Source organism: Anas acuta, chromosome 14 (genome assembly GCF_963932015.1).
Source record: "Anas acuta chromosome 14, bAnaAcu1.1, whole genome shotgun sequence".
Taxonomy (NCBI): Eukaryota; Metazoa; Chordata; class Aves; order Anseriformes; family Anatidae; genus Anas; species Anas acuta.
The window spans coordinates 14,296,696-14,312,251 of NC_088992.1; the positions used below are offsets into that span (position 1 = coordinate 14,296,696).

Below are 15,556 nucleotides of genomic sequence, written 5' to 3' on the forward strand. Positions count from 1 at the left end.
TCCTCTGGAACAAAGACACCACGGCGAGCCCCAGCACACAGCTCCCCGTGCCAGCACCCTGCTGCCGGGGCTATTCGCACGGCAGAAACGGCAGCCACCGGTTTCTGAAGTCCTTCGGAAAGTTGGGCCCCCCCCCGAGGCCCGATCCTGCCGTCGTGCCCCCAGCACGTCCCGGGGAGGAGAGCGGAGCCCTGCCGGGGCTGGCAGCACCGGGGCTGGCGGCGCTCGGTGGCTTTGCCGAGCTCCGCGCCTGCCGCAGAGCCGACCGAGGCGGTGCTGAGCTCTCCGACAACGCGCAGGGAACAAATAAAAAATAATAAAAAATATGCAGGGAAATCGGGAAAATACAGCGGCGTGGGGCCGCGGAGTACTCCGACAGCTAAAGAATAAGGAGGCGTTGAAAAAAAAAAATAAAAAAAACCACGCAGGCGGTTTGTAGCTGGCAGGGGGCACCGACCAAACACAACAAGGAACAGGCGTGAAAGCGGGGCCCCGCTTACTGCAGCCCCCTCCCGTGGTGCTGAGCTCGGCTCGGCCCCGGGGCAGCTCAGCCCGGCCCCGGCCCGGCCTCCCCCTGCCCGCTGCCGTTCCTGGCGCTGCCCGGCCCCGGCCCCGACGGCGGCGGCGGGGACGGGGATAGGGATGGGAACAGGGACGGGGATAACAACGGGGACGGCCAAAAGCTGCGGGCAAGCGGCATTCCCGAGAATCCGTGGCCAGGGACAGATCGCCTCGTTGCTTTTTTTTTTTTTTTTTGGTTATTATTATTTTTGATTTTTAATCCTCCGTTCCCCGCCAGACCCCTCCTCTCGGCCGCCGCTGCCCAGCTGAGCCCGCACATCCCCGGGTGCTGAACGGCTCCGGCCGAGCAGCCTCGGTACAGCCCCGGGGGCAGGATCGGGCCCTGCCTTCGCACCGCCGCAGCCCCCCCCCGGGCTAAACCAACCCAAACCCAACCCAAATCCAACCCAAACCCCTGCGGCAGGGGCAGCCCGAGCCCCATCGCCCCCGGGAGCGGCGCTGGCAGGAGATGCGGTGCCGCTTCCCCCCCCCCCCCCCCACCCCGGGGACGGGCTCCAGCCCCGACCCTGCCCCTTGCCGGGGGTCGGGGCCAGCCCAGGAGCGGGCGACCCCCGGCGGCCCCATTCGCGGCGCCCGGCCCCGCTCCGCCGCCCGCCGCCCCCGGCCGGCCCCGCAGCCCCCCAGCGGCCCGGCCTTCGATACCGAATAACCCAAACGCAAAATAAAAGCGGGAAACGAAAGGCAGCGGCCGCAGCCCCCCGGGCCGGCGGCGGGGTCGTGGCAGCGGCTCCCGAAGCCGCCGGCACCGCCCGGAGCCGCGGGTGCCGGTCCCGGTGCCCTCCCCGGTGCCCTCCCGGTACCGGCCCGGTGCCGTCCCCGCTCCGCCGCCCGCTCACCTCCGGCTCGGCCCCGCCGTTTCCAGCCCGGCTCGGCCCCGGTCCCCGTCCCCGTCCCCGTCCCGGTCCCGGTGCGGCGGCGGCGCCCCGAGGCACGCAGGGAGCGGAGAGGCGTTTTTAAAGAAAACGTTTATTTACACGTCTCGGCAAGTACAAAGTATTATACATGGTCTGTGTCAACCCCAAATCTTCTTTATTATGAAACATAAGGCGCTTTCTCTAGAGTCGGTGGCGAAAGGAGAGGGTGCGGGTGCTGTTTCGGTGCGCTAAGCTCGTCGGCAGGAGAAGGTGAGGACGAAATAAAGTGTGTGTGTCGCCTGAAAGGAGCCCTTATTACTACGGTGAATAAATTACAGCTGACATTAACTTCACCTGGGACAGATGGAAGCTACCGCTTTTCAGCTTAATAGGGTTTCCTAAGCTAATGAGTCATCACCGGCTCCACTTAGTCCCCTCCGCTAAGTGATAGGTAGGTGCGTTTTTTTTTTCTTTAGACTATCCTCAGAACGGGAAAAAAAATAAAATAAAATAGCCTTTTGTTCCAAAGCCAACACAAAATCCCTATGTCCGGATTTCGATATAAATAATCGAGGTTTTATATAATTCCATATTAATAGTGCCCAAAATCTCGATGCATAAATAAATTAAATTATTAACACTTCTTACAAAAAGTGACATTATCTCCCCTCCTAGTGGAACATCGACACGAAGATACAAGCGGAGCGCGGGGCCCCGCCGCGGCCGCCTTGGCCCCGGGGAAGCGGCGCGGGGGGCCCGGTCCTGCTGCTGGGCCCGGGAACGGGGCCGGGCCCGGGGGCTCCGCTCGTGCCGGGACCGGGACCGGGACCGGGAGCGGGGGCGAGTCCGCTGCGTGCCCGGCGGTGGCCGGGGCTCAGACGAGGGAGGTGACCGGGGGGATCTTGGCGCTCTCCTCCTCCCAGGGCTGCAGGTTCTGCAGGGCGAACAGCGACGAGTTGTGCAGGCACAGCGGGTCGGGCTGGATCGACTCGTTCAGGGACTTCTGGAAGGCGTCGTGCTGCAGCTGCAGCATCAGCCGGCTCGCCTGCTGCCGCTCGGCCTCCCGCTCCTCCGCCGTCTGCCGCCTGCCAGGGGACACGCTCAGCCCGGCCGCCCCGGGGACGGGCACCGGCACCGTCGGGACAGGGACCGGGACCGGGACCGGGAGCGGGGCGGCCCCGGCGGAGGCGCTGCGGGCGGCGGAGCCCCCCGAGCTGCGGCGACCCCCCCCCCATTTTGCAGAATATCTGCCCTTTTCGAAATCAGCCGTTTGCCGGACAACCCATCCGAGCAACCCCTCGTTTTCCCGATATTTCCCCCGATTTTTCCAATCCTTCCCCCGAATTTTCCCAGTAGTTCCCTTCCTTCATTTTTTTCGTTCTTTCCGAATAGAACGTTATGTAAAAAAAAATAAAATAATAAAATAAAACAAGAAAATAATAACAATAATAATAATAATTAAAAAACCAACAACAAACAAAACCAACCAACCAAACCAAAAAAAAAAAACAAACAAACACAAACCAAAAAGAAAAACCAAACGAACAAAACAAACACGACCCAAACCAAAGCAAAAAAATAAAAATAAAGAAAAAAAATCCCAAACCGAACCCAACAAAAAAAACCCCAACCCAACCCAAAATAACTAAGGAAAACCAAGGGAAGGAGGAGCCGCAGCCCAACGCCGAGCTCCCGGCTCCCGGCTCCCGGCCCGGCTCAGCGCGGCCGCGGCGCTGCCGGGGCTGCGGGCGGTGCCGGGCCCCGACGGGGCGGCCCCGGGGGCTCGGGACTCACCGCCACTTGGTGCGCCGGTTCTGGAACCAGGTCTTCACCTGGGCGTCCGTCATCTTGAGGGACTTGGCGAGGGCGGCGCGCTCGGCCGACGCCAGGTACTTCTGGCGGTGGAAGCGCTTCTCCAGCTCGCAGATCTGCACCCGGGAGAAGGACGTGCGCGGCTTCTTGCGCTTCGGCGGGGTCCGGTTCTGGTAGGGGTGCCCGATCCGCCGCGTCACCGTGAACGGCGTCAGCGCCGCCGCCGCTGCCCGGGGGGGAAGCAACAGGGGTCGGCCCCGGCCCGACGGCGGCCCCGCGCCCGCCGCCCCCCGACGGCGGCTCCGTGCCGGGGGGGGGGGGACCGGGGCCGCGCCGCCGCCCGCTCCTTCCCCCCGCCGCCACCGCTATTTTGTTACGGTTTTAATTTTTATTTTTTCGATTTCTTTTTTTTTTTTTTCCCCTTTTTCTTTCCGTTAGCCGCGGCCCGGCGCCGCCTTACCCGTGAAGCGGTCCTTGACGAAGCGGCGGCTGCTCTCCATCCACGGGAAGTTGAGGCCGCCCAGGCCGGGCACGGCGGGGATGGCGCTGGGGATGGGCGGCGGCACGGCCCCGGGGATGGGCCTGTGCGCCGGCACCCGGATCACGCCTCCGGGGGCCAGGCTCAGGTTGACGCCGTACGAGCCCGAGTCCTCGAAGGGCGCCGCGATGGCGGGGAAGGGCGCGGGCAGCGCCGGGTAGGGCGCTCCGCCGCGCCCGCCCAGGAAGGCCGCGCCGTCGGGGCCCCGGGGGGGCGGCGGCGGCGGCGGGGGAGCGGCGTCGGGCTCGGCGCCGCTCAGGATCTGGTCGATGCCGAAGCTGATGGGCTCGTGCTGCGGCTGCGGCTGGGGCTGCGCGCCCGCCGCCGGCTCCATCCTCCTCCCGCGCCGCCGCCCCGCCGCCGCCGCCCGCGCCCGCTATAAAGGAGCCGCTGGCACCGCCCGGCGCGGCGCGGCCCGGGACAGCGCGGTAGGGCCCGGCTCGGCCCGGCTCGGCCCCGGCACCGCCCGGCACCGCTCGGCAGCGCGGGCCCGGCCGGCCCCGCCGAGCGCCGCGCGGGAACTTTGCGGAGCGCGCGCCGCCCCGCCAGCCCGCCCGGCATCTCCGCGGGGCCGCCGCGCGCCCCGCGCCGCGTGCGCCCCCGCCGCCGCCATTGGCCGCCGCCGCCCGGCCTCTGCGCTCCCATTGGCTCCCGCCGCCCCGCCACCGGGGGAGAGCCCCCCCCACACCCCCCCCCCCCCTCCCGCCCCGAACCGCCGGACCCGCGGTGACGTCACTCGGGGCGGGAGGACAATGGGCGCGCGCGGGGCGGGGCGCGGGGGCGGGGCCGCCGTCGGGGCGCGCCCGCGGGGGGAGCGCGGGGCACGGAGCCCCCCGCAGCGCCCCGCAGCGCCCCGCAGCCCCCCGGGCCCCCCCGGCCGCCCCGTCGGGCACGGCCCCGCCCGGCCCCGCGGCCCCCGGCGGCGGCGATCGAGCCCCGGCGCCCGCCCCGACGGCAGCGGGGAGCGGGTCCGGGGATTTTTTTTGGGGGGTCCCGGCGCGGCCCCGGCCCCGGTTAATTGGCGGCGGCGGAGCGGGAGGCGGCCGCTAAGCGAGTTTGCAGACGCTCCCTGACGTCCAAATTGGACTAAAGGCGTTAAAAATTAAATAACGCTCAGCCGCATTTACTTAGTTCCCCTCTTATAAAGGGAAATGAAAACAGGGAATAGAATTTTCCTTTTAATAGAATGTAATGGTATTTGATCAGCACCTGGTAGGGCGAGCCCGTGCTCGCAGGAGCGGTGACAAGGCGGCAGTTTATTAGTTTGTACAGCCCGGGATTCAATTACCCCGGCGCGCCCAGCCAGTCCTACGGCAGCGCCGAGCGCGGGCGGCCCCCGGCCCCTGCCCCCGCCCCGACGGCCCGGGGGGGCAATGGGTTAGAGGGCTATGGGGGGCTACGGGGGGCTGTAGGAGGCTATGGGGGCCCCCTCGTGTCCCCCCCAGCCCCGGTTGAAGCCGAGCCCCGGAGCCGCCGCCGCTCGCCCACGGAGCGCGGCGCTGCCCGCGGCCGTCGGGGCCGTCGGGGGGGGGCTCCCCGTGCCCTGCGGTCCTTCAGCTCGGCCGTTACCGGGCCCCCCCCCCGTCCCCTCCCGTGCCCCGGGGCCGCCCCGGGCCATCCCCGGCCTTGGGCAGCCCGACGGGGCCGTCCCCGCTCGGGGCCGCCCGCAGCAGCCGCCGCGGCTCCCCCCCGGCCCCGGAGCGGCGCTAATCGGATTTCCCCGAGCCCGGCAAGATGGTGCGGGGCCGGGGGGCGGCGGGGGGCAGCCCGCGGGGACCCCCCCCTCCGGCCGGGCAGCGCCGACGGGGAGAGCCCGGCTGCGGGTGGGGGGCGGCGGGGAGAGAGGAGGGGGGGACACGGGGAAGGGGAGCGGGGGGGGGGGGGGGGGGGCGACAAAAATAAAAGCAACCCGGGGGAGGGTAAATAAATAAATAAAGTGACACCCGGTCCTGAATCAGGGCAGGCTTTGTTAGAGAAAATTGCAGCTTGATCTGCATAATGGGAACTCTGGCTGCCCAAGGCTATCTTTTTATTGCATGTGTGTCTGCTGTTATCAATTTTGTGAACGATTTCACAGGGAGCCTGGCAGACTTGAGCTGGAATAATATGCAAAGATGAGCTTTGAATAATGAATGATGTGCTTTTAAACCAATTCCAAAGTGTCTGTGATAGTACAATATGAAAAGGGGTGGTAAGTAATAGTATATTTAAAAGGCGCTAGTATGTTTTTATTACTATATTTAAAAAGATATCTATATTATTTTTGTGAAATGGATAATATATCACAGAGTCTTTGATAATCAGCTAAACAATACATTTTTCTTTGGGAAAACTCTCCCGGTTTTACACAGTTAAATATAGAGTAGAGCTTTGTAACGCTCGGCTACCTTATTAAATATTAACTCTATTTTAATATTAGCTTTTAAATTTAATATGTTGACGTTCTGCAGTTTTACTTTAATTACGTTTTATAATTAATAACCCGGGACGTATGGTATCCTTAAATGCGGCTCCCCCGCTGCCGCCTCCTCTCCCTCGCCCCTCCGCGGGCCGGGGGCGCGCAGCCCCCGCGCAGAACCCGCGCAGCGCTGGGGCTCCGCGCCCGGGCTCGCCCCGACGGCGCGGCCCCGGGACCCCGGCGGGGGCTGCTCGGGGCCGTCGGGAGCCGGAGCCGGGCCGGGGGCAGGCAGCGGGCACCCGCGGTGGGCTCGCAAGGTTTCCCGTCCCGGGAAAAGTCGCGCTGCGCCCTGCCAAAACACCGCCGGAGCCGGCGGGGGGGGTCTGGGGAGATGCGCCCTGGGGTGCTGCACCCTGGGGAGCTGTGCCCAGCCACCTGCAGAGGCACCGGGGGGAGGAGGAAATCGAAGGGGACAGAGGAAAATAGTGGCACACAAGAGGAATAACCAGCCGGCTCCCCAGCTCCCGGAGTTTGCCCGCAGGAGGATCTGGGGGCGGCCAGGCAGAGCCCCCCTCGCCTGCCCCGAAACCCGGAGCTGTGCCCGGCCCCGTGGCTGTGGGGTGTGGAGGGGGATGTGTGACAGCCCGGGGGGACTGGGTTTGGTTGTGGGGTGCACGTGAACCCCTCAGCCTCCACCACATCCATGGGCTCAGATCAGAGAGGGCGTCCTCGCAGGCCCTGCCACATGCCAGGCTGCAGCTGATGCCACCATCCATCTGCAAGGAGCTTCCTGTAGGCTGGGAGAATAAAACTGTGATGAAATAGGCACTGCCCCAGTCCCAAACGCCTTTTAAACGAGTCGGCTCCTGCACCCCTCTTCCATTGCGGCCCCAGACATTTCGGTTCCTGCGTTTGGGGTAGGTTTGCTGGCAGCAGCCCCAGCCGTGCTGCCCACACGTGCTCCTGCACCCCATGGGCGGCAGAAAGAGGCAGCGATTCCTGGAAAGCAGAGGCAAGATGGGGCTGGTCCCCTCTCCTGGACATGTCCAGTGCCAGGGAAAACGAAATCCCTGTCAGGAGGAGGCTGGTGCTGCCAACTCGAGCATCCCCACCCGCCCCCTGGTCCTGCCGCCACCCTGAGACCACCCATGGGTGGCTCTGGGGGGACCCAGGGCACCCCCTGGCTTTAAATCCGGCTGCACCCCGAGGCAGCATCCCTCCATGCAGCTCTGCTCTAAGTAGCCTTGGTTAAATGTTTATTGACAAAATTTAGCGTGGGCCAAATGATCCATTACATTTTTTTTTTTTTAATTTATTTTTTTTTTATCATATTTACCATTAATTATTTTTAAAACGGGGCATTTTGTTTCAAAGGTGAGAGGGACAGATCTCTGGGAATGAGACCAAGAGAAACCACTGCGGGACTCCTCCAACCTTTTAAAACCGGGAGGCAGCGTTTTATAATAATGGGCCGTTAATTGATGGCAACATCGCTGCGCAGCTCCTAGGAGCGGGAGCGCGGGGCCGCAGCGAGATCGATGCTCGCGCAGGAGACTTGAGGCCAGGAGGCCCGGCCGGGCTGGAGCAGCCAGCTGGAGAGGAGAAGCGACCCCAGAGCTGGGGAAAACATCCACCCCGAGCCCTGAAGAGGCTGTGCAGCCCACCCGTGGCACACAGGTGGATGTAGGAGCGCTGCAGCCCCCCCTCCTGCCCCATCCAGCTGTGATCCTGCATGGCCAGCGCCTCCTGCCCTGTCCCTGCCTCCTGCCCCAGCTCCAAGGGCTCCTGCTGCCAGGGCCTGGGCTGGCAGTGGCTGCAGGACCCTCCCCAAGGCCCTGCTCGAGTCTGAAACAAGGTAGGAAAAAAAAAGTGTTGTGAAGGTCGCGTGCTCATGCCTCTGACCTAGCACCAGTCTTCAGCAGCATCTCCGTGCTGCCTCTCTGGCGGTCTCACTGCCACAAATAAACCCTCCTCCTCTAAAGGATGCTCAGGGCAGCGTCTCCTCTCAGGTATCACCCCGTTACCCCGAGGCTGTGCTTTGATGCAGGAATCCAGCCGCTGCAGGGCAGCTCCCCTTGCAGCCAGGTCCCGCAGCCACCAGGCCTGCTCGCAGCACCTCGCATCACTGCCAGCCGCAGGCCTGCAGGCGGGGACACGACACCCCAAAAGCAGCCCCCGATGCTGCTTTGGGTTTTGTCTCTCCCCACACGGGGCCTGGAAGTGGTGCTGGGTGCGGAGAGGTTTCTGCTGCAGCGCCTGGCACTGGCAGCAGGCAAGGCCGGGCTGGCTCTCTACGGCCTGTTCTGTAGGGATAAAGCGGGGTGAGAATTACTAATAAATAAAATCCCTTGGGTAACCCCCAAACGTGTCCTTGAACACACAGCACCTGCCACTATTCATGGACCCCCTGCAGAGGCTTTTGCCAGGCCTCGCAGGCCGGCGGGGTGAGGCTGGAGCGGGCAGGGGAAGGAGGCCGGGCGGCTGGGCAGCAGCCCCCACCTGGGCCGCTCTCAGCTGTCCCCTGCCACTGTCCCCGCTCCTGCAGGGCCCTGCCAGGCTGTGCCGTGCGTCCCTCCCAGGCAGAGCCCCCCAGCTCTGACCCCTTTCACCCTCCCGCACCTCTCCTGGCGCAGAGGGGCGATGAGCCCCCCGCCAGCACAGGCTGGGGGAGCCGGGGTCTGCGCTCACCGCGAGGCACCAGCCCCCAAAAAGCAGAGGAGGGAGGTAAATAAACCCCGTGGGTCCCTGCAGAGGGGTCGGAAGGGTTAAACGCTATCAGAGCAAACGGGTAGAGGTGGCGTGCAGCCTCAGACACCGAACGTACCTTAGTGGCTTCAAGTCACGTTTCAGAGCGCATTTTTATCCGGTTGGTAGCCTTACGGGTTTTATTAGAAAAGCCTGAACTTTGTTTTGGCTCAAAATCCGTGCATCGCTCCACACCAAAGCGTGAGACTCAGTGACATGGGGAGGGCGTGAGGAAAGGAGCCGGGGCTGAGAGGAGAGCGGCAGGAGGACGCGGGGCAGACGGGGCCGTTTCTTTCTGCCACCTCTGAGCACCTCAGGCTGTGGCGGAGCTGAGGGGAACATCCCGGTAACGGGACAAACCCTGCAGGACGCGGCCATCGGGTCCCCACACCTCGCCAAGGGGCTGTGGGGAGGTGCAGGTGCTCGCTGCGTAAACCCGGAGCGCAGCCGGTGCCTTCCTTCTCCTCTCCTATGCTTGTTTTATATACCAACATGCGGTTGCTGCCAGATTTTTCTACTAAATATGACTTTTGTTGGGCAAATTACATTAGGATGGATGCCGCAGGTATCCATTAAGGTTTATTTATCGTGATACTGTTTGGATCTCACACTTATAAATAACTTATGTTATGGCTTTTGTTTGTAGAAATGTAACTTACATATTTTATTGCGCTTTCTGTAAGCCTCAAAAAGAATGTTGTCAAAGAAGCGCTCTTAACAGCAATCTAAACTATGGTACATAAAATCTACACTAACATTATTTTTTAATACAGCAAGGAAGCATGTTATCCCTCTACAGTTTGAAAGGTTTGCTGTCATCATAAACTCATACTACAATAAAACATTAACTAGTCCAAGGAATTATTTTATAAAGTGTGCATATACTCACGGCTGAGTTTCTTCAAAGCCTCCTTATGCAAGCAGGACAAGATATTAAAACTTTGTGTTTTCCTTAGAAAGCTGCCTTTGCCTGTGCAGAGCGAGGCTGCTCGAGGGGCTGCTTTATTCTCCCCTCTCAGGAGGACGGATGCTTACCTGAGATTTGTTTCTTGGTGCCTCTCGCTGGGACAGCAGAGAACACAGCTGGGGGAGACTCAGAACTATTTTGCAGCCCCAGTTGGTTTGCATAACCAGACAGACTCACATGGGGCTCTTGAGAAGAAAACACTGGGGGCCAAGTACAGTCTTCCTTTCTGATTTTTGTTTTCCATTTTTTCCACTTTTTTTTTTTTTTTTTTAAGGAGAAAAAAAAATCCAAACCTCTTAAGGTAATTATGTGTTAAAAAAGAAAACAAAAACAAACAAACAAACAAACAAAAAACAAACCACGCACACAAACCAAAAAGGAATTACACATCCTTTGTAAACATGAGGAAATTCTGTGCTGTACCCACTTTGTCAGTACCCTTTTAAAGGCTGACACTAAAGACTCTCGACAAAGAATCTGGAGTCATAAAATACATTATTTGCTATACCATCCATTTTCAACCTAAAAGCAAGAGTATTTATATGGTCAGCTACTCTAAATAAGTTCCTGTTGTCAACTGTTAACCAAGGTTGGAACGCTGTTCAAATACGCGCATCATTTGCCCAGTTTATAAGGTGTTCTTTAGATCTTGTAAGCTGTAACAAGGGATGTGTTAGAAGGGAAGTTTCAAAAACGCACTCCAGCGCCCCAGGGAGTCAGCAGCCTTATATTAAAGCAAGCCCTAAAGTCTGAGTGCCAAGTTACGAGGGCACACGGTGCTCTCCTTTTCAGCGTGCCAAACTTCAGCTTTCAGCAGAGCAGCTCATTTAACCAGCAAACTGACTGCTCTGTGCGCACAAGCAGCTTGTATGCAACTGATATTTATTTCCACCCTATGACAAGGAAAACCGGAATCACAGAACCCATTAGCTTTCAACTGAGCCTTTTAATGCCAATGTTGAGTTGTAAGGTTATGGAAGGGTTCATATAGCAAACCTGCCAGAGAGGCAGTGGCACGGCTCAGCACTGAGCCCTGCAACCATTTGCAAGGTAAAACGGAGAGACTTTTCCCCAAATCCCGCTCCCCACACACACACATTCACGTGCACATGCGCACACGTGAGTGTGAACCAGCCCCCAAGTTTTGCGGCTTGTAAAATTTGACTTGGGAGCAAGGATTCTAGTTTCCTTCAAGGACCGAAGTGGAAGGTGAACAGCTGTACTAATTCCTATTTGTTTCAGGTGTTGATAATGATCACCCACTTACTGTGAAGTTTTCAAACCTTGGCACTTCGCAATACCAAAAAACCGCTGCTCTTTACTAACTCCATCGATCCTTTTCTCAGGTACACAGCACTCCTGGAAATCAGACCCTTTGGCTGCACGTTAAATAATTTCTCCAGCTAAGCTTAAATGAAAACAAAAAGCTGCTTAACAAAATGATTTCCTTTCAGATCTAGTTCCTGCAGTTTAAAAGTGCAGAAAAATAAAAAAGAGTGGCAAAGAAAAAAATTGAAAAATCTATAGGAAATATTGGTATGAACTTTTGCTCCCTGATGGCCACAATAAAAAAATCATATTCTGATCTAAACAGTGGTGAAATGTTCCTAAACACAACAATGTAAGCAAGCGTGAAAAGCACATGAGATCAATTATTTACATAAAAAAAAAAAGAAAAACCCAACCCAATGCCGATAGCTTCTAATTGCACATAATAGCATTTGTACATTATGAACTAATTGACTTACTGCTTAAATAGTTCTAATTTTTGTTAGATTTTGCTTCAATTCATTTGTGTATTTCATCAGCCCACACAGTGCCTCGTACCCGCCACAGAATAATGACATTAATTGTTCCACAGAAAATCAGCGTGGCGAGCTTACGCGTGAGCTTCAGACTGGAGGAGGGATTTTGTTTTGGTGCACACTGAACTCTTTATGTCCTCTGACAGGTGAAGACAAATTTGCTGAATTTGCTGGTTTAGATGCATGTGTTCATCTTCATTGTGCCACAAGCCATTTAAATATGGGCAATAAGTCTCTGTAACTATCTGCTTGCTTTTCTGTAGCGGTGGATGAATTAAATCCCTTTTAAACAGTGTCATAACGTTTTGCATTTTTCCCCCCTCTCCATTTCCAAGGACCTGGAAAATTTGTACTTGTAGAATTCAAACAACTATCAGTATTTCATTAATGGTTGCTCCATCAACCATTATGTTGCACATTTTTTATTATGTGCAACATGCTTAATTTCCTTGTCATATTCATAGCCTAAAATGCTCATTTTTACTCTTCTTCCACTTTGTTATCCATGTCGTCATAAACCTCCTGTGTTGAAAAGAAATGTATAACATTTTGTAGAAAAATAGCAATTTTATTGTTTCAAAAAGATGTCATATAAAATTTGCACTGGTTTTCAACTCATTTTCCAACAAGTATGAGCTCAATCAGAATGAGCTCAGGGTTTTTTATTGGTAAGAGATGTTATTTAATACTATATGCAGAACTGAGAATCATTAACTAATGCAAGTTCAGAAGGAATGCATATTTATTTTGTTCTTTGGTTAAGTACTGTTTCTACACCATTTTGTAAAGATACAAGAACAAGATAATAAATTTTGGTAAGAAAGGCTGAAAATGTTCAAGCTAAGGCTGATTTTACATTGTTTTCACTATTACAAATCCTTACGTTTATGCCAGAGATATAAAAAGGCAGAAGTTATCTTAAAAAAATAGTTTTCATAAGGGACAAAATCTAACAATTTAACAGGGTCTCAAAACTTTCAAAGTAGTTTTCTTAGCCAGTGCTCTGGTTTCCTAAGTCGATGTCAACTCATCATGTCCAAACTGCCGGGATCCGAGGCGCCTTCGCTGCGCAGAGCTTCAGCCATGTCTCTTCGAAAGACTGACATATTCTGAGTGAATCTGGGAAAAAGACAACCCAAACATTTCGTTAAATGAGATCTGATACTGAGGTATCGGTTTCAATACTTGGTAAAAGGAATAACTAAAATCTAAATTAAACTGAAAAAAGAACAGAGGAAAATGCAGAAACAAAATCACTAGGTGCCCTCAAAACCCAGTTATATAAAATAATAATGAACTTACTGGCATGTACGGAAAGTGTTATAAACTCATTTCAGAAGTCAGCTGGGAAACAAATGCATCGAGAAAGCTTTTCCTCTCGTGTGACTCGGAACACGTCCCCTCTCTCCCAGCCTCCAGCAAAGGGCTCTCTGGGATGTGTCAAGAGGGTGATCAAGTCCAGGCTATCTTAGACCTACCTTCCCCCCCTCTCTGAGTACAACCTGTCTCTGTGAAATGTGGCACCATCACCTATCTGGCACAGAATGATTCACAGAAGCATTTCCCAATAGTTCTCTACTGGCATCTGTTGGATGGGAAATCTGTCCAGTGGCATCAGACATGAGACAAGGAGAATTCTGACTCAGCTTTTATGATGGCCCAAATCTGATCTACTTCCCTGGGCTATCTTTAGCTGAAATGAAGCATTTGATTGCCATTTATCACATACTGTGTACGTGTTTTGAAAATAAAAAAGATATTCAAAATGCCAGAAAAAGTATATTGCACCCTGCATGTAGGATCTTAAGGTGTTCCTTTGTTTGTTGCCTCAATGCTCTTTGCTTTGTGTTAGATGTTGCTGGCTCACTACAGTGAGGCTAATAAAGTTTCCCAAAGAACAGCTCCTTAGGGCTCCTTCCTGCGAAGGGCTGTGCGGACAGGTGCTTGCAGAACTGACGGGATCTCAGGAAAGCTCTCTTTGCAGGACTGGGGTAATAACCCTTCCCTTCCTGCTTGCCTCCACTGTACTGTACTTCACGGGTAGGTGTAGCAGCAGTGTGGTAAACGGGGGCTCACTGTGTGTGGAAATACAGGATGCAATTACGAGTTCATTCTTTATTCTATTCATAATTTTTTACTTTTGAGTTTATTTCCTTACTAATGGAAATTGATTTCTGCTCAAATTTAAACAATCACGATTAAAAGAAGCCTCCTGTTCCCCAGCAGAACTCTGAAAAGGATTACAAATCATGGGCTGAAAACAGAAAAGCCATCGTATTAACTCATGATCCTGTTGGGGAAGTGATGGCTTAAAAGTCTTCCTAAGTTAGACAGGCGGATGCTACTGAGACAGACGAGCTGCTCGTTCGACCAAATTATCCCTAACCCCCTCACACCTGCACCCATCCCTCCCTGCCTGCACTTCCACAAAAGCTCCCTGAGAGCTTCCGCGCCACTGCCTGAGAACACTCCAAAGAGCTCAGAGATGAAAATCTGTATTAAATCTACGTGTATTCCAACCTAAGCTTTGCCAAATCTAGTATCTGCCAGCAGCCTCTGTCCGTTCCTTGAGCAGGGGGAGCACAGTCAAGAGCTGGATCCCCAGCGTTGTCCAGCACCCCAGGTGCCTGCCTGGAGGTGACAACAGGGGACCTCAGCCTCCTGCCCATCATACTCCTTCCCTCAACCTCGACTAGAGCATCCAGTGATTCCCCTTCTGCCTTAACGTCTGTTGTTCTGGGAGTACGGCAGCTCAGAGAACCTGCACATCAAAGTCTGCTTTTCTCAGAAAACAATGTTATCTTAAGGACTTCTTGCCTTCAACAAATACAGTTATAGAACTAAGAAACTACCTCATTCTAAGAACAAGTTTTACTCAGTTTATCATTTGTTCTTTTTTTTTTTTTTTTTTTCTTTTTAATCCGGAAGGACTTTTCAGTCAAATGAATCCCCCTGGAACTTACAGCTGCGAGGTCAGACCACATCCTACAGCCCACCACTATCAGCTTGGATTTAATTTGTTCTAACAGGCATTCTTCTCCTTCCTTGTGGGCTCTGTCTTTTCCCCATTTTTTTTGCTGATCCATAATACATACAAATTCTGGCAAATTTATTGTTGACAAGGGTGCGATCTGTACTTTTCTGAGTTCACTTCCAAATCCCTCTGTCTCTGACTATCATCCACAGTCAAGCCTTAAAGAACTTATTTTAATACTGGAATTTAACAGGAAAATGAAACAAAATAAAGATGACCACAACTAAGGCAAAACTACACAAGAATTAAAAAAAAAATCGCCAATTTTTACACTGAAAAATAGAAAAGAAGTCATGGACAAAGTGTCACCAAAAGGTTTTAGTCTTCATTTCTCTTCATTTTCCAGTTTGTTTCAGGCTTTTCAGGAAGCCCCACAGTCTGGGCTTTGATTGCCTCTCTCTACTTTCAAGGTTTGTTTTGGTTGAATAATGCACGTGGAATATGAGAGAACAGCTAGCTGGTAACAAAAAGCTAGCATGCACATTAAATGCTGACAGACTCACTGCTTCTTCTGTGAAGCTTCCATTCTGTTTTTCAAAAGAGGGCAAGATCGGGTTAATTTGTGATTTATGTTAAAAAAAATCCTTGCCATGTTTATCTCCAATGTATAAGTGTCCCCTTCTTATTCTGTCATTTCACAAACAGTTGCTTAACTGTATCACCAGCAAGACAAGGCTCTGTCCGGACAGCAGTACCACTGAAGACTGAAGCAAATGTCTTGTCAGAGGGGTTTAGGGTTGGAGAAGGGGAGGCTCTGAGGCTTACCTGCTGAAATGAGGCAGTTTTGCCCAAGTGAAAAAAGCAGCAGCTGCAGCCTGGCA

General features: G+C 54.8%; 2 protein-coding genes across 10 annotated transcripts in view; both read right to left on the reverse strand.

The window, feature by feature from the left end:
* Positions 1-1,529: 1,529 nt before the first annotated feature.
* Positions 1,530-4,394, reverse strand: TLX3 (T cell leukemia homeobox 3). The gene is made up of 3 exons (XM_068697997.1): positions 3,709-4,394; positions 3,231-3,474; positions 1,530-2,521 (listed from the first exon to the last, which is right to left on the reverse strand). Exons 1-3 carry the CDS (start codon positions 4,118-4,120, stop codon positions 2,311-2,313), a joined length of 867 nt encoding a protein of 288 aa, XP_068554098.1. The 5' UTR covers positions 4,121-4,394; the 3' UTR covers positions 1,530-2,310.
* Positions 4,395-12,425: 8,031 nt separating this feature from the next.
* Positions 12,426-15,556, reverse strand: part of RANBP17 (RAN binding protein 17) — a 159,957-nt gene continuing 156,826 nt past the window's right edge. For all 9 annotated transcript variants that reach the window (XM_068697834.1, XM_068697835.1, XM_068697837.1 and 6 more), the window contains one exon: positions 12,426-12,820. In XM_068697834.1, coding sequence (XP_068553935.1) covers positions 12,724-12,820 — 97 coding nt within the window. In that variant the 3' untranslated portion in view covers positions 12,426-12,723. The remainder of the gene's footprint in view (positions 12,821-15,556) is intronic.

Excerpts from the sequence above, each read along its gene's own strand:
- TLX3 (XM_068697997.1), bottom strand. The coding sequence starts at position 4,120 with ATGGAGCCGGCGGCGGGCGCGCAGCCCCAGCCGCAGCCGCAGCACGAG. Across the intron at positions 3,475-3,708 it reads CGTCAAGGACCGCTTCACGG|CGGCGGCGGCGCTGACGCCG; the intron begins GTAAGGCGGCGC and ends CCCCCCGGGCAG. Across the intron at positions 2,522-3,230 it reads AACCGGCGCACCAAGTGGCG|GCGGCAGACGGCGGAGGAGC; the intron begins GTGAGTCCCGAG and ends GTCCCCTGGCAG.